General features: G+C 44.3%; 2 protein-coding genes across 5 annotated transcripts in view; both read left to right on the forward strand.

Annotated features, from left to right (window-relative positions):
- The first annotated feature begins 999 nt into the window (after nt 1-999).
- ARHGAP10 (Rho GTPase activating protein 10) overlaps nt 1,000-23,884 on the forward strand; it is a 335,394-nt gene continuing 312,509 nt past the window's right edge. The window contains exon 1 of one of the 4 annotated variants that reach the window (XM_007999938.3): nt 1,000-1,407. In XM_007999938.3, coding sequence (XP_007998129.1) covers nt 1,254-1,407 — 154 coding nt within the window. In that variant the 5' untranslated portion in view covers nt 1,000-1,253. The remainder of the gene's footprint in view (nt 1,408-23,884) is intronic. The other 3 variants (XM_073017668.1, XM_073017667.1, XM_007999944.3) reach the window with 3 other exon arrangements.
- Nucleotides 21,086-22,399, forward strand: LOC103236356 (divergent paired-related homeobox-like). The gene is given in 2 exon segments (XM_037986920.2): nt 21,086-21,807; nt 21,810-22,399. Coding segments are annotated over 2 exon segments (573 nt in total). The 5' UTR covers nt 21,086-21,599; the 3' UTR covers nt 22,175-22,399.

Below are 23,884 nucleotides of genomic sequence, written 5' to 3' on the forward strand. Positions count from 1 at the left end.
GTAAAGACGGGGTTTCACCCTATTAGCCAGGCTGGTCTCCAACTCCTGACCTCAGGTAATCCACCCGTCTCTGTCTCCCAGTGTTGGGATTACAGACGTAAGCCACCGCGTCCAGCCTAAGGTATACATTTCAATACTTTCAAATGCCTTAACTTTTTTTGGGGACACACTGGAGTTGTTTCAGAACACACAAAACAGGCTTTTTGAGGGCACTGACATAAATTCTCATTGATAGTCACCCCCACGCGGTGAAAACCACGTTACCTGGCATGTTTTCCGGTGGTTATTTTTAGAAAAATAAAGATCGTCTCTATCTACCCAAGCAAATTTAATGTGCTGAACACAACAGAAACAACTTCTCTGTGGTTTAGGCCAGCCCTCTCCCTTCACCTAAGTCATTTAGTGCGGATACGCAGAGAAGTGTAATAGGAGCTGCTGGGCCACCAAGAAAACGCTCTTGCCATTGTAAGGCTTCCATCTCAAGCGGAGATTTACCACGCATCTCACTTTAAACTGGGGAAGGAACCGGGACAAGGAAAAGAGCCCCACGTGCGAGTTCGTTCCTAGCTCGGGGGTTGGGGGGCTTCCCAGGATACATGAGATAAATGAGTTAATCATCTCCTCCTGCAAGGCAGCCGCTTCAGAGTTATGTCGCCCGCCTGCGGGGACTAACGACTGCAATTAAGACGCTCCTTCTCGGTCCCGGTCGGGTTCCGTGCAGCGGGGAGCCGACTGTGAGTCACCCCGGCCCCGGGAGCCCAAGCAAAGGGGAGAGGCGCGCGCCAGGGGTGGAGAGGAGCCGCGGGGCGAAATTCTAGCCCGGGGACGCCTCGGAAGGAAGAGGAGGGGCGGCTGCGCGTGTGGAAGAGAAGGAAGGGGCGTCCAGGGAAGAGAAGAGAGGAAGAAAGGCGGAGGAAAGAGAAGGGGGCGAGCGGGAGCGCGGGCCCAGCCGGGCGGCGCCTCGGGGAGTGTCTGCCGCGCGGGGGCCGGGAGGGGCGGGGCCGCGGGCGCTCAGGGCTCGGCGGGGGCTGCCGGGATTGGGGCGCCACGGCTTGCGCTGGTCTCGGTGGCCGCTCCTCCGCGTCGCAGGGCTTGGCTCTGCAGGACATGTCCGTGCCGCGCTCGCCGTGCGCCCAGGCCTGCTAGTTCCCCGGGGCTGCCTGAACGCGCGGCGCCGCACCTGGCAGCGGCCTCGGAGCCCGGCTCGGGCAGGAGCGCGCGGCCGTGCGCACCGCGCCGCGACCGCTGCCGTCATGGGGCTGCAGCCCCTGGAGTTCAGCGACTGCTACCTCGACAGCCCGTGGTTCCGGGAGAGGATCCGCGCTCACGAAGCGGAACTCGAGAGGACCAACAAGTTCATCAAAGAGCTCATCAAGGACGGGAAGAACCTCATCGCTGCGACCAAAAGTAAGCGCGGACGCGGGCGCGGACGGGGCTGCGGCGTGGCGAGGCGGGGAGGAGCCTCTCTCGGCAGGAGGCGGAGGGTCTCGTGTCCGGGGCCAGCAGCCAGAGGAACGGGGACTTCATTTCGGACCAGCCCAGCTCGCTCGGAACCCCGGGGGGTGGTCCCTGGGGTCATTCCTTCTCGAGGCAGCGCGGCGAGACCCCATTCCCGCCCCTGCAGCTCTGCGGCGGCGGGAACTAGCTGCTGCCCGTGGGCCCCGCCTGGCTGCCGCCGAACACCCCTTGCTGACTGCGCGCTCCGCTGAACCGAACCTAGGCTCTCCTGGCCAGGAGTCAGGTTTCATTGCTGCCTAAAGTTACAATCTCTTTCAAAACCTTGGCATCTGTTTGCCTAGTTTTGTTTTGTGACTTCTCAAAAGAACTTTCCTGGGGATTCTTTGAAACCCTGCGGGGGTGTTGAGTTTTCCGGAGTCCCCTTAAGCTTCACCTTTTCCCTCTCATTGTCCGATGTTCCCTGACAGTTCTGTTCCAGGTCCCTCACGTGCCAAACCAGAAAGTCCACCTGGCTTTATGCTGCTTCCGCACATTCCTCCCCTCCCGTGCTGAGGAGGTTCAAAGATTGGGGTTTGGAAGGGCAGCGGACAGCCTGCCCTCTAGCCCAAGGGGGCACTGCTTGCAAATAGGGAATTCCACCCGGGTTAGGCTTGGTGCCTTCCTCCCCTGAACTTCTCTGTCTCTTAAACTCGGAAGAAGACTTGAGATATAGGAGAGATAACTGTATTTTAGTGTAGTTGAGAGTCTTTCTAGGAGAGAGTGGGCCAAAATTCATGCAGAAATAGTGAGTGATGCTGCTGGAAAATGGGGCGGAATTAGCTCCAGTGAGGAGCTGGGCAGCCTGACCATCCCTTGGATCCATAACGCCTTTGGAGGATGGCGGTGAATGCCCCGCCCGTTTTCCTCTTTAAAAGACCTGCCCATACAGTAGGGACTTGGGCGGTATCCAGCCTTGAGGGGCTGGGTTCTTAGGGTCTTCATCACTCACCTAGATTCTCAGTTCAGTAATTCTCAGCCTTAGGTGTTCGTCCCTTGTACATTTGTTTGTAGATGCCACCTCTGAGGAAAATCCCCCATCTCACTGTTCTCCCGACCGCGCTCCGCCCCAATTTTCATTAAGGGCTATTAAAACCTATTGAACATACTGTCTCGGGTACCCAGTATGGTACCTGGTACAGTACATATGCATTTAATGAATAAGTTGAAGTACATTTCTGTGGGAAGAATTTAGTGAGCCATCTCTGTGATTTTGGAAGCAAGTCACTCAACTTCTCTGGATGATCTCCAAGGTTCCTTTTGGTTCTCTGACCTCTTTGGTGTTGCAAAATCAGGACTGGGACTCACTTAGGGTTTTTTTGTTTGTTTTGTTTTTAAGTCTCTGCTGCTTGAATCAGAAATGGGACTCTGGGACATGTGACAAGTGGGCTTATTTGGTTGAGGGCTCTCCAGGCCCTTGACATCTGGTATGTGAGTTGGATGGGAAGTAGGGGGGCGCTATACATATGGAGGAGTGAGCGTAGAAAGGAGGAGTTGGGGGCGGGGGTGCAGAGTGAACACGAGAATGAGGACTGAGGACTTTTTCTGTAACTTGGTGTTAATCAGAGTCAGTGGCCAGGGAATGTACCTTCTCTCTCATTGGTTGTAGTAGTTCCCTCTTGAGCTAGAGAGATGTAGGGGAGAGGCAGAGGGCAAAGCCAGTTGGGCCACTGGTAGAAAGCTATTTCTGTGACAGCATATTAGCTTTCCTGCCATCAGGAAACATGCCTTAGGTTCCATCAGCATCCAGTGCATCTGGGGGGCCAGATGTCAGCCTTCCTCCAGACTGTAGACTTTCTTGAATTTGTGAATTGTATCTTACTCCTTTTGATTATCATCCTTTAGCATAAGAAACATAACTCGTAATCATGCGTTAAGAGTGATAGAGAATTCTTTTTTTTCTCGTTATGTTCATTAAGAATTTGTTTAAATTCTTTCCCAGAAGGTGACAGGAACACAGCTGTAGCTCACATGCCTTTTCCCGCTTGCTCCATAAAGTTTACTTCTAGTTCCTACTAAAGACAAAGAGCCTTGGACTAAAGTCAGGGGACCTGAGTTTAATTGTTCTTCACCAGTTAGGGCTTGGCCATAGGAAAATCGAGCAGGTCTCATAATTCTTTTTGCGTTCAGCTTCCCCTGCTTACCTTTTTGGGAAACTAATAAGGTTCTGCAATATTTGAAAATGGCTTGATGAGGTTATTTGAAATTGCAGTCCAGGTAAATGGTTCACCTAACCAGTTGAGCTTTTGTATAACATCAGAGGGTCAAGGAATGACATTAGGTGGAGGATCTACAGAAAGAATAAAACCCATTAGGTCAGATTGTTTGTATTTCCAGATATTTTACATTTTGTTTTACAAAATTGGCCTTTTGAGCGTTTCGAGAATTGTGTATTTAAGTGATTTCTGTTTTTAATTGCCCTGCAAGGTGTCGCCTGTGTGGATTACATTCTTGGAAGATTTCAGTATGCAATTTTGATGTCTTGACACTTTGAAATCTTCCACGAATATTTAGAGTTTTGAGGCTTATGGGACCTGAAGGCTTACTGCTGAGTTCAATTAGATAGCAACCAGCAAATATTTAGCACCTACAATTTGCTAAATACTGGAATTAGATACAGATTTATAATAGGGTAGAGGCCCTTGCCCTTGAGTTTATTGTCCTGTAGTTGAATTTACTTCAATCTAAGGAACATTTTTGAACTCCTTACTGCACTGTGCTAAATTCTTGAAGAAATAAAGAATGTAGACACATACCTGTTACAAGGTTAAAAATTTAGTGACAAGTATCCTAACTTTTCCAGGGACAAGGGTTTGTATGTCAGAGTGGAGGAGGTTTGTTGGAAGTTTTGGAACTCACTGGTGATAAGGAGTAAAACCTTATCATACTGGAAACCAGAAGAAACCAGAACACTCGCAGTGTTTGGAGGGAGAAGAGTGAAGAGACTAGTTTGCTGGAATGGTGGTTTTTCAGGGAGTGGTAGACTGGGATGAATGGAGAGGTCAGTTTTAGATTATGAAGGGCCATAAAAGCAAAGTTAGGAATGTGGAGTTTATCTTGTGGAGAGTTACTGAAGGCTTTTCAAGAAGGCTGACATGATAGCAAAGAGATGGTTTAGAGACAGTATTGCACATTTGTGTGTAGGGTGAATTTGGAGATAGCACTGAGGGTGGGGAGGAACTCCAGAGAGAAAAGCCAGTGATTTCAGTGGTAAAGTTGGAGATTATTCACTCAATTCAATGAATTCGCTGTTCAAATGGCTTTTTTAGTTTTCTTTTTAAAGTACTTTCCTTTCTTAGAATAACCAGTGTCTTCTTTCAATGGAATTTAAACTTTTGTAAGCCTTCGTGATGTCTATGTAGTTTCAGTTACTTATGATTCATACAGGTAGATAGCACAGTTGCCAGAAACAGCAATAAGCCATGTATGCTTTTCTCATAAATTTTACATTAGGCAGTCTTGAGAAAATGTACCTTGTTCTGTAGAGAAATATTTTTTAAAACTAATAGTCCTTACAGTTATTAAGCACTAATACAGTGATATAAAATGCTCTGTAGTCAACTTAAATTGTCTAGCTCTGTGTGTGTGTGTCGCTGAAGGGGCCCTTATTAGTGAGTCTGCTGTTACTAAACAGGTATGGAAAAGGATGTAAAGGACCTTGTTAGTGGCAGAGCCAGGACGAGAATTTAGGTCTTCCAAACTTGGTTTTGATACTTCTAGCCTCGGCATTTTAATGGTTTTTGCTTTGTTTCTCTTAGGAAAGACATAAGTTCCCTTAGGCTGTCTTTACGTTTACTGTTTCAGAGAAATATTCTTTTTGGGAAATTTCTTAAGTTGCCATTACATTAAACCTACTGAGATTTGGAAGACTAAAAATAATTTTCCTATTTTGTAAACTTGAGCCTTGGTTTCCTTTTGGTTTTTGTAAAATGGGACTGACTGATAGAGAAAGCAAGGAATAAATAAAATGGTGTGAAAGTGCTTTGAAACACAAATGTAAAATGGTTGTGTAGACACTACTGCTGGTTCAGCCAACATTCCTTTTCCCCTCTGACAATCCAGATTTCATTCAAGTGTCTGCATCCTTTTCAGATGACTCAGGGGAAGGCATTTCAGGGTAATTCTGATTAATCTAACTCAGTGGTTCTCAAGCCTAGCTGCTCAATAAAATCACCTGCGGGAACTGTTAAAGCAGTCAGGGTTGAGAAACTAAACTCTAACTCAGTTATGATAAACCCATTTTCTGGGTTGGTAATTATTATAAGAATGAGGTTCTATTCCAGTTCTGGCCAATGAGACATGACAGGAAGTCTTCTGGATACTTCAGGGAGAGGTTTCCTTTTGTCATAGGAGACTTGAAGAAAGATGGTTTTCTACTTTTCTGTATTCACTTATGATGCCTGGAAGTGCTATGCACTATACTGGGCCTGAGCGGCATAGTGCGCTAACTGAATTTGGGTTCTTGATGCTGTTGGGAGACCTGTGGGTTTTTCTATGCTTTGAGTGTCTTGTTAAATGACATAAGACAGTTTTGAGTTGGGTGTTCTGCTACTTAATGCCCTAGGGTTTTTTTTTTTTAATTAAAAAAATTTTTTTGAGACAGAGTCTCGCCCTGTCCGGGCTGGAATGCAGTGGCGCAATCTTGGCTCAGTGCAACATCCGTCTCCTGGGTTCAAGTGATTCTTGTGCCTCAGCCTCCCGAGTAGCTGGGATTACAGGCACGCACCACCACACCCAGCTAATTTTTGTACTTTTTTTTTTTTGTAGAGACAGGGTTTCACCATGGTTGGTCTTAAACTCCTGGCCTCACGTGATCCATCCACCTCAGCCTCCCAAAGTGCTGGGATTACAGGTGTCAGCCACTGCGCCTGGCCTTAATGGCCTAATTTTGATAAAGTGGTGTAATTGTAAATTTTGTGATTATGCTCCCATCAAGTGGAATTTAGAGAGATACAGAAAATAAAATTCTATTTTAAAAAGTTAATAAATTGCAATATATTTTTTTCCCGAATGGAAAGGAATACTTATGCACATTCTTTTTTTTTTTTTTTTTGAGAGAGCCTTGCTCTGTTGCCCAGGCTGGAATGCAGTGGCGTGATCTCGGCTCACTGCAAGCTCCACCTCCTGGGTTCACACCATTTTCCTGGCTCAGCCTCCCCAGTAGCTGGGACTACAGGCACCCCCCACCACGCCTGGCTAATTTTTTGTATTTTTAGTAGAGATGGGGTTTCACTGTGTTAGCCAGGATGGTCTGGATCTCCTGACCTCGTGATCCGCCCATCTCGGCCTCCCAAAGTGCTGGGATTACAGGCTTTTGAGCCACCACACCCGGCCAGCACATTCTTTGCCTTAAAGAAGTTACCATAGAGCCCCTACAATTTGGAACATCACCTGGGATAAGTCAAACTGTCACTTGGGGTTTTATGACAGTGGCTGGTCTCCAGTGTGAATGTAGACTGGCTGTGAAAATAATTACAATCAGACTTGAGCCAGGGTAGGGACCCAGACAGGCTTGAAAAGCTTGAAATGCTTTACTCACTGCAGGTGGTCTTTACTCCATTTAGAGTTGTTCCTATTTAGAGCCTGCTACCAGGCCACCAGCTGAGCCATGTTTATTTAGAACAGATTTTTACTAGCCAGTCAGCAATCTAATGTTCTCAGTGTCTTTTTGTCACATTGCCTTTCTCTGTCCTCCCGTCTGCTGGGGTTCCTTTGACCAGCTCCTTTTTGCGTTTTTTTTTTTTTTGTGGGGACTGGGGTACATTGTAGACTTTTGGATAAAGAATACATAGAGGAGGGTATTTTTGTGTTTAATCTTTAAAATAGCTGATGGAATATAATATAGAAGATTAAGAGCATAAGCTGAGGTACTAGTCTGGCTGGATTCATACCCAAGCTCAACCACCTGCTAACAGGAGATCCTTGCTCAAGCTGCTTAGCCTTTCGCTATCTCTGTTCTCGTCAATAAAATAGAAATTATAATACGACCTACTGTATTGGGTTAAAAGTAGGATTTGTTAATACACGTAAAGCATTTAGTGCTCACAGATGAACAATTATGATTATTTAGATATGATGAACATATCTAAATTACAGGCATATGTTTTAATATCAAGGCCCTGTTCTTGCCTCAAAATAGCTGTTCTGCACCCTAGACCAGGTATCTAACCTTTTAGTGTTTATTACCCCTAACAGTATATTTTTCCAAAGCACCATTACCAGTGACCGAGAGACAAAATTGTCAAACCCTGGAAAGCCTTCCAAATTTTGATTGTAGTTCAGGATGCTGGAAAATCTTGAAAACACATTGGTGTCCAGGCTTGGTGGCTTAAGTCTATAATCCCAGCACTTTGAGAGGTCGAGGCGGGTGAATCACTTGAGGTCAGGAGTTCAAGACTAGTCTGGAGAACATGGTGAAACCCCATCTCTACTAAAAATACAAAAAAAAAAAAAAAAAAAAAAAGCCAGGTATGGTGGCAGGGGCATGTAATCTCAGCTTCTCGGGGGCGGGGGGTAGGGACAAGGCAGGACAGTGCTTGAATCCAGGAGGCGAAGGTTGCAGTGAGCTGAGATCATGCCACTGCACTCCAGCCTGGGCAACAGAGAAGACTCTGTCTCCAAAAAGAAAAAAAAAAAATACACTGGCAAATCAGGGCTTAGTGGTATCTTGGGAAAATATTCTCTAGAATTTATTTTTTATTCACAAAGATTTGAAGATGAAGTAGAATGTGTTGCTAAGGTCACTGCAAATCTAGTAAGCAATCTACAGTGGAGGTTCAGGCAGTCAGCAGCAGGCCTTTCCTCCAAGGGGCTGATAAGGAAGAGTTGATGACAGAGTTCAGCTCAAGGTATTGACATGACAATGTAAATGACTGCAGCCTTCACATACTTCAAATTACAGAGATACTTTTTGAGGACGTGAACTCAAAATTAGGGTTTCCAGTGTCTGACATGCTGAAATCCTAACAGCTTCTATTTGCTATGGTAAATTCACAATGAAAAAAAGAAGACAGCCAGAGACATCCCTAAGAGGGATTTTCCTTAGAGCTGTTAGGTAATCCTGTTCTCTATAGCAGAATCCTCACAGTCCCCTGGACAAATTCCCAAGGAAACTGTTTTGAATTCTGTGACTTCAATAGCTGTTTATCACCTTATATTTTAGGTTTTTTTTTTTTTCTTTAGACGGAGTTTCGCTTTTGTTGCCCAGGCTGGAGTGCAGTGGCACGATCTTGGCTCACTGCGACCTCCGCCTCCCACATTCAAGTGATTCTCCTGCCTCAGCCTCCCGAGTAGCTGGGATTATAGGTGCCTGCCACCATATCAGATAATTTTTGTATTTTTAGTAGAGACGGGGTTTGCCTGTTGGCTAGTCTGGTCTTAAACTCCTGACCTCAGGTGATTTGGTTGCCTTGGCCTCCAAAAGTCCTGGGATTACAGGTGTGAGCCACTGCACCTGGCCTTACTGGGTTACTTTTTTTTTTTTTGAGACAGTCTTGCTCTGTTGCCCAGGGTGCAGTGCAGTGGCGCAGTCTTGGCTCACGCAACCTCCACCTCGCAAGTTCAAGCAAGTCTCCTGCCTCAGCCTCCCAAGTAGTTGGGATTACAGGTGTGCCACCATGCCCTGCTAAGTTTTGTATTTTTTGTAGAGACGGAGTTTCACCACGTCGGCCAGGCTGGTCCTGAACTCCTGACCTCAGGTGATCCGCCCGCCTTGGCCTCCCAGGCGTGAGCTGCCGTGCCTGGCCACTAGGTTATTTTTTTTTTATTTATTTTTTATTATTTATTTATTTTTTTGAGACGGAGTCTTGCTCTGTCTCCCAGGCTGAAGTGCAGTGGCCGGATCTCAGCTCACTGCAAGCTCCGCCTCCCGGGTTTACGCCATTCTCCTGCCTCAGCCTCCTGAGTAGCTGGGACTACAGGCGCCCGCCACCTCGCCTGGCTAGTTTTTTGTATTTTTCAGTAGAGACAGGGTTTCACCGTGTTAGCCAGGATGGTCTCGATCTCCTGACCTCGTGATCCGCCCATCTCGGCCTCCCAAAGTGCTGGGATTACAGGCTTGAGCCACCGCGCCTGGCCCACTAGGTTATTTTTAATGGAATTACATTTCAAAGACAAATAGGCAATTACAAATTACCTGATAAAGAATGTTTTACATGGTAGAAAATGCATATAATTTAAATAAATTTAATAGTAGCTTTTAAGCATTTACTGTTGTTTTACTTTGTGCTAAATTCAGCATAAGCGCTGTGTTAAATTAAGAATTTACTCAGTAAAGTCAGAGAGATTAGTAGCTTGTCTAAATCACAATTTGTCATTGGTGGAGCTGGAATGTGAACCAAGGTTTGTCTGACTCCGAAACCCGTAACCACAGTCATGAGCTGTCTCTGTGAAGGGATGTGACCGTGGTCTTCTGCTAGGGGAGTGATGATCAATCGTGGTTATCTAGAGTGTGTGTATGTTTGATCTAGTTAGGATATTCTTTTTACCTCAGTATGATGACTGATTTCAATTTTGTTAAATTTTAAGGCCCCTCTGGGGTCATTCTTATAATTTAAAGTGCTAATTTGTATTATTAGTATAGTATAGACATTCCAAGGTTGGGTTGATTTAGGATCCATTACAAGACACGGACCTCCACTCGCTCTCTCTCTCTCAGTATCCACCTTCCTCTTTTCCTCCCCATTCCTTGTTCTACTCTTCAGTAGAGTAACTTTTAACTTATTCTTTTAGTATTAGGCTTGTTTTTCCTTTAAAAAGTTTGAGATACTTTAGAAATATAAAAAGATAGTCTCACGATAAACTTCATTTATTCCTCCCCTGCCCCAGCTTAATGAAAGCGTCTTGTATACCCATTCTTCTCCCCAAGGGGTAGGACCTAACTCAGATCTGGTGTTTATTATTCCTAGGCATTTTGATACTGTTGTGCACATCCGTAAACAATATATAATGTGTTTGCACATGTTTAGACTTTGTATAATGGTTTCATCCTATACTTTTGCCCACCTGAATATATTTGTGAGATTCCTCCAATTGGATGTATGTCACTTTATTTCGTTTAGTTCAACCTCTTTTTCCTACAAGTTACATTTAAAGGGACTTTGTTAATTGATGTTCTATGATGATTCATTTTTTAGATGATAACACTAAACATACTTAGAGAATATTCATGATGAAAGCCTTAATGAAATTAGTTTTGTAAATTTAGGATACTAGCTTTCAAAACAGTCAGTAATTAATAAACTCATAAATTTTAAAGACATTTAACCCATTTTCTTTTTGGTATTTTGTTACCAGCCCAGCATGGATAATCAGAGTAAGGCAGTTCATGTCTCAGGACTGTACGAGAACTGGTTTGAGTCAGAAACAAAAAATCTTTAAAAGCCACTTTGCTTCATTGAAATTAGACTTCTGACTAGAAAGAGAAAAATGATGTTTGTGTAAACACAATGCACATGGAGAATTCTGGTAACTATCAAGCTAGTTGGGGTGGATGAACATGATTTTCAGGCAGGGACTGGATGGTATCTTGTGGTAAACCCTAAAGCAAACACTGGCAGGCCTGCTTCCCTTACTTATATCCTAACACAGGAACATAATTTCCAGGGGGATGGTTTTGTATTGTGAAGGCCTTGGTATTCTCTTTATACACACACACACACACACACACACACACACACACACACAAACACACCAGACGTTTTACATTCTAAAGGTAGGCATCTTCATATCGTTCTCTTTACACACACACACACACACACACACACACACACACCCCCACACCCCCACACCCACCAGGCGCTTTTACATTCTAAAGGCAGGCATCTCTGTAAACTCTGAGACGACTGGAATCACACCCCAAGTTGCTGCCATTGCGAGGCCTGACTCCCTGGTCCAACTAGAATTTCCTCCCTGTGTTTCTCAGGAAGATGTCAATCCACTGCCACTTAATATTTCAACGGTGAGTGTCATTTCTCAGGGCTTGTTGACTTGTTCACCCACAGGTACCTTCTACCCTCACTCTCGGTGGCAAGTCATGGTGAGGTGTGTGGCTGGAGGAACTCAATTTGGCCACGGCAGTGTCACCTCAGGTCAGAAGAGAGGATGTGGAATAGTCTCTTAAAAAAAAAAAATGAATGCTTTCTTCTTTGACTGTAAAGTTGGCCTCACAGTTTATTAGCTGTGTGACTTTGGGCAAGTTACTTAAGCCTTCGGTGCCTACATTTTTCTTTATTAGTAAAATGGGCCTAGTAAGAATTCTGTCTCACTGGGTAGTGGTATTTAATCCTCACATTACATGTTAAAAGATCTTAGGACTCTGCCTGGCTATGGTAGGTGCCTATTATTTTTATTATTATTATTAAAATAACTATCTTCCTTTGGTTGAACTTGGGCATAGTTGTGGCTTTACCCATAGTTAGGTAGAAATAGTCTGTGAACACTTTTTTTTTTTTTTTTTGAGATGGAGTCTCACTCTTGTAGCTCAGGCTGGAGTGCAATGGCACAGTCTCGGCCCACTGCAACCTCTGCCTCCTGGGTTTAAGCGATTCTCCTGCCTCAACATCCTGAGTAGCTGGGATTATAGGCACCTGCCACCACACCTGGCTTTTTTTTTTTTTTTTTTTTTGTATTTTTAGTAGAAACGGGGTTTCACCATGTTAGCCTTGAACTCCTGACCTCAGGTGATCTGCCTGTCTCGGCCTCCCAAAGTCCTGGGATTACAGGCATGAGCCACCGTGCCCAGCACATGTTTTTTTCTTCCAGTCTAACCATATTTTGAAGCACAGAGCTGATTATAGGTCTGCCATTTATTTATACATAGGAGAAACCATCCATAATAGTGTGTTGAAATCTGATGTATTACTGAAAGCCTTTGCTTTAAAGTTTTGGGGACAAAGCCAGAAGTACAAGGGAATACAGTGTTCTTGACATGACATTCCATTTATTTGAAAATTGGGCAAATTCTCTGCCATGCTGACAGATAGTTTTTTTTTTTTTTTAAATTTTTATTTTTGGAGACAGTCTCACTCTGTCACCCAGGCTGGAGTGCACTGGCGTGATCTTGGCTCACTGCAAGCTCTGCCTGCTGGGTTCAAGTGATTCTCCTGCCTCAACCTCCTGAGTAGCTGGGATTACAGGCGCATGCCACCACACCTGGCTCTTTTTTTTGTATTTTTAGTGGAGATGGGGTTTCACCATGTTGACCAGGATGGTCTCGAATGCCTGACCTCGTGATCCACCTGCCTCAGCCTCTCAAAGTGCTGGTATTACGTAAGCCACTGCACCCAGCCAATAGTTTTGTTTTTATTTTGTGAAATGCAAGTCAAAGGCAACACAGCAAACATACTGAAATAGATAGATCTTTGAAACCAGGTTTACTTACTGTGTGACCTTGGGCAAGTTGTTTGACTTCTCTGTGCCTTGATTTCCTCTTCTGTAAAATGTGGATAATAGTCAACTGGGCACAGTGGCGCACACCTGTAATTCCAGCACTTTGGGAGGCCGAGGTGGGCGGATCACCTGAGGTCCAGAGTTTGAGACCAGCCTGACAAACATGGAGAAACCCCATCTCTACTAAAAATATAAAATTAGCCGGGCTTGGTGGTGCATGCCTGTAATCCCAGCTACTCTGGAGGCTGAGGCAGGAGAATCGCTTGAACCTGGGAGGCAGAGGTTGCAGTGAGCCAAGATTGCGCCATTGCACTCCAGCCTGGGCAACAAGAGTGAAACTCCTCAACAACAACAACAAAAAAAAAAAGTGGAGGATAGTTACATGTTTAAATGTTGCAAGGCTTAAATTATTTTTAAAGTACTTAGAAAATTGCCTGAACCATAGTGGATTCTCTGTTTGGTAGATATAGAAAAAATATTAAAAATCTATTCAGTCATCACTAGAACAACCTTATTTATGACAGTGGTGGAGTGGTGTCACCTTATCACTGAACTCCAGCTATGGTGAGCTAGTTGCTAGAGGTTTAACATTGAGAAGAAACGTGTATATTTGTGCCGAAGATTTCTAGTGCAGGAGACAGCAAATTTATTTAAAAAGCAATTATAATCATGTTGTTGAATCAGTCTGGGTTGCGATGACTGTAGTTAACAGGACTATCTAGTTTGGGGGTTCCAAGAGGACTTCAAGAAAGTAAACCTTCTAGGCTGAGACCAAAAGGAGGGATCGGAGCTTTCCCTGCTGAGAATGGGGAAGAAGTATTCTCTAAGTGCAGGGAAAATGCATCTGAGAGGTCAGAGAGAGCACATCCTGTGGATGGAAAAATGGTGCTCAGGTGGGCCAGGGAATCTGCATTAAGGGTAAGAATGGTGCTGTTGAGGGGTGGGGGCAGGGTAGGGAAGGGCCTTGGAAGGCAGGTTGAGGGCTTCACTGTAAGGACAGTGGGAAGTGATTGAAAAGTTTTGAGCAGGGGAGTGGTGTGATTTGAATTGTAGAAAGTTTTCTCTGGCTGCGGTTGTGCGAATGAATCGGAGGAAAGCAGGACTGGAGGTTGGGGGGTCGGTCATCTAGGCCAGAGACTTTGGTGGCAGAAGAGGAGTCAGGACTTAGCAGCTGCAGGCTGTAGGGGGTGATTGGGTGTGGGGGCTGCCCTGACACCTCAGGTTCTGGTGTGAGCTGGTGAGTGCATTTCACTGAGGTCCAGCCACAGCAGCAGCTTTTGTGGGAGAGAGGATGAGTTTTCGGTTTTGCATGCGGAGGCCAAGGTATTTCCTAGTAGCCAGGAGACATGTTCAGTAGTACGTTTCTTCTATGGGTGTGTATTTCAGGAATGGGGAATACAGCTGGAGGTAAAGATTCTGGAGACACAGCATATGGTTGGGAGATGATGCCATGCAGCTGAATACCGAGGCTGCGGAGAGAGAATGTAGAGGGAGAAGGCAGGGCGGGTCAGGGCAAATCCGGAGGAACTCCGTCTTTTACGGGGTAGGTGAAAGAAGAACTTGAGATCTGAGAAACAGTAGCCATTGACAGAAAGATGGAAAACTAGGAGAGGGTCTGTGAAGCCAAGGAGAAAGAGTGTTAAGAAAGCAGGAGGGAGTGGACAAGGCCATGCCACAGAGAGGTCAAGTAGCTCGAGTCCAGGTGACGTTGCACTGGCCACACGCTGTCATTGGTAATAGTGGGAGAATAGTTTAGGTGGCCAAGCACAACTGGGAGCCTGCTTGCAGAGGACTGAGAAGGGAGTGTGAGGAAAGTCAGTGAGCCTGGGTACGGATAGCTCTCCTAGATTATTTGGTCTGCCATCCAAATACTTCAACACATTCAACCCTGTCTTCAAGCAGGCTTGACCCTGCTTAGCTTCTGAGATCGGACAGGGTTGAATATGTTCAGGGTGGTATGGCTGTACACCCAAATTACATGGTCAGTGGGAGAGGAGGAGATTGAAGATTCAGGGGCCATCTCAGAGCACAAACTTTTTTTTTTTTTTTTTTTTTGAGATGGAGTTTCACTCTTGTTGCTTGGGCTGGAGTGCAGTGGTATGATCTCAGCTCACTGCAACCTCCACCTCTCAGATTCAAGCGATTGTCCTGCTTCAGCCTCCTAAGTAGCTGGGATTACAGGCATGTACCACCCCGCCCAGCTAATTTTTTGTATCTTTTTAGTAGAGACGGGGTTTCACCATGTTGGCCAGGCTTGTCTCGAACTCCTGACCTTGTGATCTGCCCGCTTCAGCCTCCCAAAGTGCTGGGATTACAGGCGTGAGCCACCATGCCCAGCCACAAAGTGCTTATTATTTATTTATTTTGAGACGGAGTCTCGCTCTGTTGCCAGGCTGGAGTGCAGTGGCATGATCTTGGCTCACTGCATCCTCTGCCTCCTGGGTTCAAGCGATTCTCCTGCTTCAGCCTCCTGAGTAGCTGGGACTACAGGCATGCGCCCCCATGCCCAGCTAATTTTTGTATATTTAGTAGAGATGGGGTTTCACCATGTTTGCCAGGATGGTCTTGATCTCTCAACCTTGTGATCTGCCCACCTCAGCCTCCCAAAGTGTTGGAATTACAGGTGTGAACTTCTGCGCCAGGCCTGCCTTTTTTTTTTTTTTTTCTTTTGAGATGGAGTTTTGCTCTTTGCCCATGCTAGAATGCAGTGGTGCAATCTTGGCTCACTGCAACCTCAACCTCCCCGCTTCAGGTGATTCTCCTACCTCAGCCCCCTGAGTAGCTCACCTGCCACCATGCCTGGTTAATTTTTGTATTTTTAGTAGAGACAGGGTTTCACCATGTTGGCCAAGCCAGTCTTGAACTCCCGACCTCAGGTGATCCGCCTACCTCAGCTTCCCAAAGTGCTGGGATTGTAGGTGTGAGCCACCGTGCCCAGCAGCGTGCTGCTTAATATAGAGGGTGTGATTCATATTCTAGGTGAAGAAGGGGTGGGAGGGCGTACCTTTCACCTGTTTCATGACAGAGGCGATGGAAATGATGTCTACACACTCAAATTTGTAGATTTATGGCAGGACATCGAGGAAACTGACAACTGATGGATTTATTTTCCCTGAGGTAGATGACAAGATTCAGTAATTATGTTTTAATCTCTCCACCACCACATTCTTTTTCTGGTTGATATTAATAATACATGACTTGTAAGAGTGGTTTTCTTCATAGTGTGAACTGAGTGGGATGGCATATAGATATTAGGCTGAGAAGAAGTAATGGGGTGAAGGGGAGAAAAAGGAGTTAAATGTTTGGGTAAACAACCTTCATGACACCAAGAAATGCCCCTGTTTCAGGCGTTATTTCACGCTTTGTTCTGTTGCACTTAAAAGACCCAAATGGTCCTTAATCTTGGTTTTTTTCTTTTTTTTTTCAAAGTATTAAAACCGGTTTTCTCTTTTATCTCACCGGAGTCTTGCTGATTCTCTTTGGATCAGTCTACAGGGAAGAAAATGCCTCTGGCAGCACCTGGGAAGATTGTAGGACTTCTAAGTGTCTGCCTCTTGTCCAAGAGAAGAGGAGGAAGAGAACTTATAAGAGTTGAAAATGGAATAATTATGTATGATCTAAAAATATCTTCTCTTGCTCTTTTCTAGCTAACTACTTAGGTTCAACCTAGTTTAAGAAACAATGCCTAGAAGAAATAAATGCTTACAAAAGATCCCCATCAGTCGGTGGCATGCAGATAGCGCTTGTCTTCCCTTCAGGGCTGGACACCTGACCGCCATGGAGGTGGCCACACAGCGTCTCTTCAGGGATGTGGAGTGTGGAGACCTTCCGATGCTTCAGAGGGAGGACATGAGTGGAGAAGTTCTTTGCATGTGTTTCTAGAGCTAGAGTTGGTGTCCTGTTTTTTGTGGAAAGGATAGGGTTTAAAAATCTGAACCTTTTCTTCCCCGTTCTTCAGATTATTGTTATAAAAATACTATGGATCCTCATTCATTTCTTTCAGCTTCCAGTGAGAGAAATTAGACTAAAACCTTGAATTTTTTTTTAAAAAAAGGAGTTTTGGCTTCAGGGTGAAGACTAAACTGGGCCTTGCTTTTAGATACTCCTGAATTCGAGGGTTAGTGCTGTCAGTTCTCTGCATCTGTAGTTTCCCTCAGTCGGCCTCTGTCTCAGGTTAGCACTTTCCCATGGTGGTTGTGGCTTAAAGCTTACACCTTTCTTACTGCAATGGGAATTCCAGAGAATACTGACTCTTTTCCCCTAGACCAGTGGTTCTCAAATGGGTGACTTTGTCCAGAGAAAATTTTGGTGGTTACTTTAGGGAGATGCTCTGGTTTCTAGTGGGCAGAGGCCAGTGATGCTGCCAAACACCCTGCAGTGCACAGGACATGTCCCCTACAGCAGAGAATGATCCAGCCCAAAATGTTCGTAGTGCTGAGGTTGAGAAACTGCCTTAGAGATATGGAGACCGTGTAATCTAAACCCAGATACTCTTGAGAAGTACAGTTATGCTAAGACAACAGCCATGAACTGGAATTGCTACAAGTATACCTGGACCTGTGGTTGCTCTACATAAAGGCCCTATCAGTCCTGGGTCACTCGCCCAGCATAGACCAATCACTGTGATGTGGTGGATATTGTGCTTTGGCCAGCCTGAATCATGTGCCTACCAGTCGGGTGAAGAAGTGGGCAGCAAGTGATTGCTTGGACAGAATGCCACAGCTCACAACAAAGGGTATAGAAACTAGAAAGAGAAAAAAAAAAAAGCTGATGTCCTGTACCAAGTTTTAGTTGTACAAAATAGTTAAGATCTGGAGAGCTGTACAATATAGAGCATATGATTAACAATACTGTGTACTTAAAATTTTCCTAAGAGGGTAGATCTTATATTAAGTAGTCTTTCCACAAAAGGGAAAACAAAACAAAAAGACAAAATGATACAGGGGGTGGGAGGAAACTTTCAGATGTTATGGCCTTGATAGTGATGGTGGTTTGATGGTTTCACAGGTGTATGCTTATCTCCAAACACATCAAGTTATGTACATTAAATGCACCAAAAGTGCTGGATAGACTGGGCACTGTGTCTCAGGCCTGAAATACCAGCAGTTTGGGAGGCTGAGGCAGGAGGATTGCTTAAGGTTAGGAGTTCGAGACAAGCCTGGGCAACATAGTGAGACCCTATTTCTAAAAACAGGGTTGGGGGCGTGGTGGCACACACCTGTAGTCCTCGCTATCGCTACTTGGGAGGCTGAGGTGGGAGGATTGCTTAAGCCTGGGAGATGATGCTGCAGTGAGCTGTGATCACGCCACTGTACTCCATCCTGGGCAACCCAGTGAGACCTTGTGTCTTAAAAAAAGAAAGCTGATGTCCTATGTGTAAGAGAACTTTTACTTTTGAAACTCACTTTATTACACCTGTTTTGATCTGGGCCTAGGGACTGCACGTGGCAAAACAAATGAGGACTATATAAAGACAGTGGAAATAAGTATGCCTTCTATTTTTTCCCATTGCTTGGTTGATTAATTTTAACCATAATAGAGGAGGTGAGAGAGATGAAATTGGCGAGAGGGTGGAAATGAAGACTGTGATCCCTGTAGCTTGCCTGGATACAAGGACAAAGTTGTTGGCACAGTGAGGTATCTATGCCTTACAATATGAACCCCTGACCAGAGGAAAAAATTTAGATTAAAAGTGCTCCTGTCTATTTTTGGAGAAACAAAACATTGTTAAGAAAAACTAATTTTTGTGGGTATAATTCATCCAGCAGAGTGGATTGAATAATTTTACATTCTTTTTCCCTTTAAACAAAGAAACGTTTCTTGAATGAAAATTAGACGTATGTGTTTTCTAATTTTGTATGTTCTTGATTTAATTTTAAATTTGAAGTCAATTGAGAAATCCTATAAGCATCTAGAAAAGTTCTGTAAATTATTTTTTTCTGAAACTGTATTATGGTCTCTGGAAATATTTTCCTTCTTTCCAGTTTATTGTGTATGCAGGATAAAATCCAAAGTAAGGATTTGACAGTAGGTAGCTATTTGCACTATTTTCTGTTCATTGCAATTAGAGTACTGAGATGATCAAATTAAATATTTTTTATGTAAACTCTGAAATCTTTTAGAATCGACTGTTGTGGCTTAATTGATACTGTCTAAAAGGCTTGAATGGCTATGCAAATTAACCTGTTGATGAACAGCCATGTATCCAGAAACAGGATGTATCACTTAACCACAGCGAACAGTGTTTTGTTTGCAATAAGATGGTTGAGTGCCTTTTGGCAGTGTTTACCTGAGTGTGGCAGGACTGATTTATCTTGACAAGCAAAGAACAAAAAGACTTTTAAAAAGTGCTGCTTTGTCCAGAAATCAGAGGCAGCTTTGTAAAGACCTTTGTATTTTTTGACCTTAAAATTTTCATTCCAAAAGCTTTAAAGCTGAAAGTATAGTTTTGAATCAACACAGTTCTTCGGTTTAATCTATGCAGTGAGAACAAAATGGAAAGGAGTGGAGAGGGAGTTGGTACCATGGTGGAAGTGAACGCATCAGGGAGCGTTTGGCCCTTGGAAGGTGTTGGAGGGTCACCTAGAATGAAGGGAGGTGTTTACTTTCTTCCTGACTGTGGCGTCAGTTTAATGAATACACATCAGAAGTCAGAGTGTACATTAGGAAAAAAGAATGGAACGGAATTAATACATAATTCAGCTTTGTGTGTGTGCATTGTGTTTGTGTGTACGTAATCTAATCGTAGTTTACATATAACTAAATTAAAAGGGATTGGTGATTTCTTTAAAGGGAATAGTCATCACCCAACCTATTTGTTTTGTGTGCATTAATATCCATTTTTATATGTTGGATTTGCTTAAATGGAAGTACATGTAAAATACCTTTTTTTTTTTTTTTTTCCAAGATGTGGTCTCACTATGTAACCCTTGCTGGAGTGCAGTGGCGTGATCTCGGCTCGCTGCAACCTCTGCCTCCTGGATTCAAGTGATTCTCCTGCTTCAGCCTCCTGAGTAGCTGGGACTACAGTCACGCACCACCACACCTGGCTAATTTTTGTATTTTTTAGCAGAGACAGGGTTTCACCATATTGGCCAGGCTGGCATCAAATTCCTGACCTCATGATCCGCCCACCTCAGCCTCCCAAAGTGCTGGGGTTACAGGTGTGAGCCACTGGCGCCCGGCCATAAAATATCTTCAATTTAAAACAACAGTGAGCTTTGGTGGTTTCATTGTGGGCAGATCACTTGTGGTCGGGAGTTCGAGACCAGCCTGATCAACATGGTGAAACCCCATCTCTACTAAAAAGCGTAAAAATTAGCCAGGTATGATGGTGCATGCCTATAGTCCCATCTACTTGGGAGGCTGAGGCAGGAGAATCTGTTGAACCTGGGAGGCAGAGGTTGCAGTGAGCCGAGATCTGGCCACTGCACTCCAGCTTGGGCAACTGAGTGAGACAGCGCCTCAAAACCAAAAATAAAAAAAAAAAGCAATGAACAGATCACTATTGTTTTAGATTAGAGATGTTAGATTTTAATTGGTCTGATAATCTATAAGTTTTGCTATTGTTAAACATTATCTGAGATGTACTAAAACAGGTTTACTGGAATTAGTGATAATAATGGTGGTGATTGTAGAAGGAGTAGATAATAGTTTTTTTTTTTTTCTTTTTTTTTTTTTTTGAGACAGAGTCTTGCTCTTTCACCCAGACTGGAGTGCAGTGGCACGATCTTGGCTCACTGCACCTCCCTTATAGGTTCAAGTGATTCTCCTATCTCAGCCTTCTGAGTAGCTGGGATTACAGGCACATGCCACCACACCGGGCCAGTATTTTGTATTTTTAGTAGAGATTGGGGGGGGGGGGTTTACCATGTTGGCCAGGCTGGTCTCGAACTCTTGGCCTCAGGTGATCTGCCTACCTCTGACTCCCCAAAGTAGTGGGATTACAGGTGTGAGCCACTGCACCTGGCTTTTTTTTTTTTTTGCCTTTTTTGGAGCACTTGATGTGTTTCAGAAACTGTGCTAAGTGTTTTCACAGGAGTTACCATTTCTCACAGCAATCCTCTGATAGTTAATCTTGTAATAATTGCCATTTTGCAATTTAAGAACGTGGGTTTAGAGAGGTTGACATTTGTCCAAGGGTACTCACCCAGGAAGGTGAGGCTCCTGCACGGTATACACTCTCTGAAGCCTCTAGTTTTTTTTTTTTTTTTTTTTGAGATGGAGTCTTACTCTGCCGTCAGGTTGGAGTACAGTGGCGTGATCTTGGCTCACTGCCACCTCTGACTCCCAGGTTCAAGCAATTCTTCTGCCTCAGCCTCCTGAGTAGCTGGGACTACAGGTGTGTGCCACCACGCCCAGCTAATTTTGTATTTTTAGTAGAGATGGGGTTTCACCATGGTGGCCGGGATGGTCTGGATCTCCTAACCTAGTGATCTGCCTGCCTTGGCCTACCAAACTGCTGGAACTACGGGCATAAGCCACCATGCCAAGCCAAGCCTTTAGTATTATAGAAGAGCATGTATGATACAGTATTTCACAGATCTGATTTGGGATATTATCTTGTGTAAAGCCATGGGGTTGTAATGTCTGCAAAGCTTACTTTCGGGAATTAAAAATTTTTCCATCAAGTGATAGAAACTTCCTTTAAGCTATTAAAAGTTATAGGAAAGGTCTTATCCCTGGACCTGAACCCAGGTGCACATCTGGATTGAAACATGCCAGGCTCAGAAGATCTTCGTAAAGGCAAGGACCAGACGCGTTCACACAGGAAACGAACCATGTTCACTAAGAAGCAACTGGAAGATCTGAACATCTTGTTCAATGAGAACCCATACCCAAACCCCAGCCTTCAGAAAGAAATGGCCTCAAAAATAGACATACACCCAACAGTACTGCAGGTCTGGTTCAAGAATCGCAGAGCAAAATTAAGAAAGCCAAAAGCAAGCCTATTCATCAAAAACAAGAACCTCCACAACCGCCAGTACCAGAGGGTGAGGTTACCACCAGAGTCAGCCTGAGAAACGCAGACACACTACCCAGATTGCCCAGTGCTGCTCACCCGATCGGCCTGGTGTACACGGGTCAACGAGTCCCCTCATTCCAGCTCATCCTGTACCCCAGCCTCAAGGTCCCTGCCGATGACTTCGTTGGCCACAGAATAGTCCATTTTGGCTGCTGCCAGGATCCTAACATATATTGCCTCTACCCCATTTTGGAATCCCAAGTTTGCGCTCCAAGCTTCCATGCTGGGTCTTCTGCCTGTTCATCTCTCCAAAGTCGAGAGAGATGATAAATACAAAAAAAATAGATGATAATTACAACACGTTAAAAAAAAAAAAAAAAAGTTATAGGAAAGGAAGTCATTTTCATATAATCTGGAATAGTGGCTATGCTATTTTGTATGCATTACAAAAAATTTTAAAAATGCTGTTTGCTTTTAAACAAAGCAGACTTTAAAAAGTAACGTTACTGTTAATGATTTAATAGAGGGTACACAGGGTTAATCTGTATTTATAGTCTGATCTTTTTTTTTTTTTTTTTTTTTTTTTTTTAGTGACAGGGTCTCACTTTGTTGCTTAGGCTGGCACGATCTAGGCTCACTGCAACCTCCACCTCCTGGGCTCTAGTGATTCTTGTGCCTCAGCCTCCCGAGTAGCTGGAAGTACAGGCGTGTGCCACCATGCCTGGCTGATTTCTGTATTTTAGTAGAGACGGAGTTTTGCCACATTGGCCAGGCTGGTCTCAAATTCCTGACCTCAAGTGATCCTCCCACCTTGGACTCCCAAAGTGCTGGGATTACAGGCATGAGCCGCTGCGCCCGGCCTGCTTTACTATTAATGCTGATCTGGGCCCTTGATTAAATTTGCTGCTTACCTCATGCCTGTATTGCCATCTTATTTTCTTCCCAAACAATAGCCATTCCTTTTCTTTTTAGATGTACTTTCATTCTCTTTGGTGATGGTATTCTCAATGTATTTAATCTGAAGCAAATTTTCTCCTAATTCACCTGTGAGGAGCCTGCTACCCAGAAGGTTAAGAATTTTGTCCAAAGTCATATGGCAAAGTAATAGTATCAATGAAGACACTGTAGTCAATTTTAAAACATTTCAGAGTTTAGCCAGTAAATACTGAATGTAGTAAACCTCAGTTTGCACATGGAAAGCTGGAAATAAAACTTGTCTCCTGACCGCTGTGTTGGAGCTGGAAGGAATGTCCAACTTACACTATAGATGAGGAAACATGAAGCATGCCTGCAGCGACCACTGAGATATCTGCTTTGTCCTGTCGGTTCACGAAGCTCTTTTCTAGTGTTGTTTACTCTGAACTCAATTTTCTCTTTTTCTTTTTTTTTTTTTTTTTTTTGAGAGAGAGTCTCTGTTGTCCAGGTCGGAGTACAGTGATGCAATCTCAGCTCACTACAACCTCTGACTCCTGGGTTCAAGTGATTCTCCTGCCTCAGCCTCCTGAGTAGCTGGGACTACAGGTGTGTGCCACCATACCTGACTAATTTTTTGGTTTTTTTTTTTAGTGGAGATGGGGTTTCACCATGTTGGCCAGGCTAATCTTGAACTCCTGACGTCTGGTGATCTGCCCGCCTCAGCCTCCCAAAGTGCTGGAATTACAGGCGTGAGCCACTGCCCCTGGCCTGAAGTCAATTTTCTTATTTGTTTGTTTGCAGTGAACAAGTAGTTAAGGAAATGAACAAGTAAATGAGGAAAGAGAATGTTTTTTTTTCCCCTTTGGAAACTATTTTCATGATGCTCACGTATTCATGAATGTTGAAAATTTACATTGGAATGAGAATGAGAGAGTATTGAGGCTGCACCATTTAATAATTCCACATGTATGAGAGTCCTTCCTCTTGATGCTTAATTTGTGGTTAGAGAGATCGACAAATTGAGCAAAGATGAGGTGACATTATTTCATAGTTTGGGGCTTCCATTCATCTGCTACTACTGGTTCTAAGAAAGACCTAACGTTCCTCAGAACTTTGATACCC

This window comes from Chlorocebus sabaeus, chromosome 7 (assembly GCF_047675955.1).
Source record: "Chlorocebus sabaeus isolate Y175 chromosome 7, mChlSab1.0.hap1, whole genome shotgun sequence".
In the NCBI taxonomy this organism is placed as follows: Eukaryota; Metazoa; Chordata; class Mammalia; order Primates; family Cercopithecidae; genus Chlorocebus; species Chlorocebus sabaeus.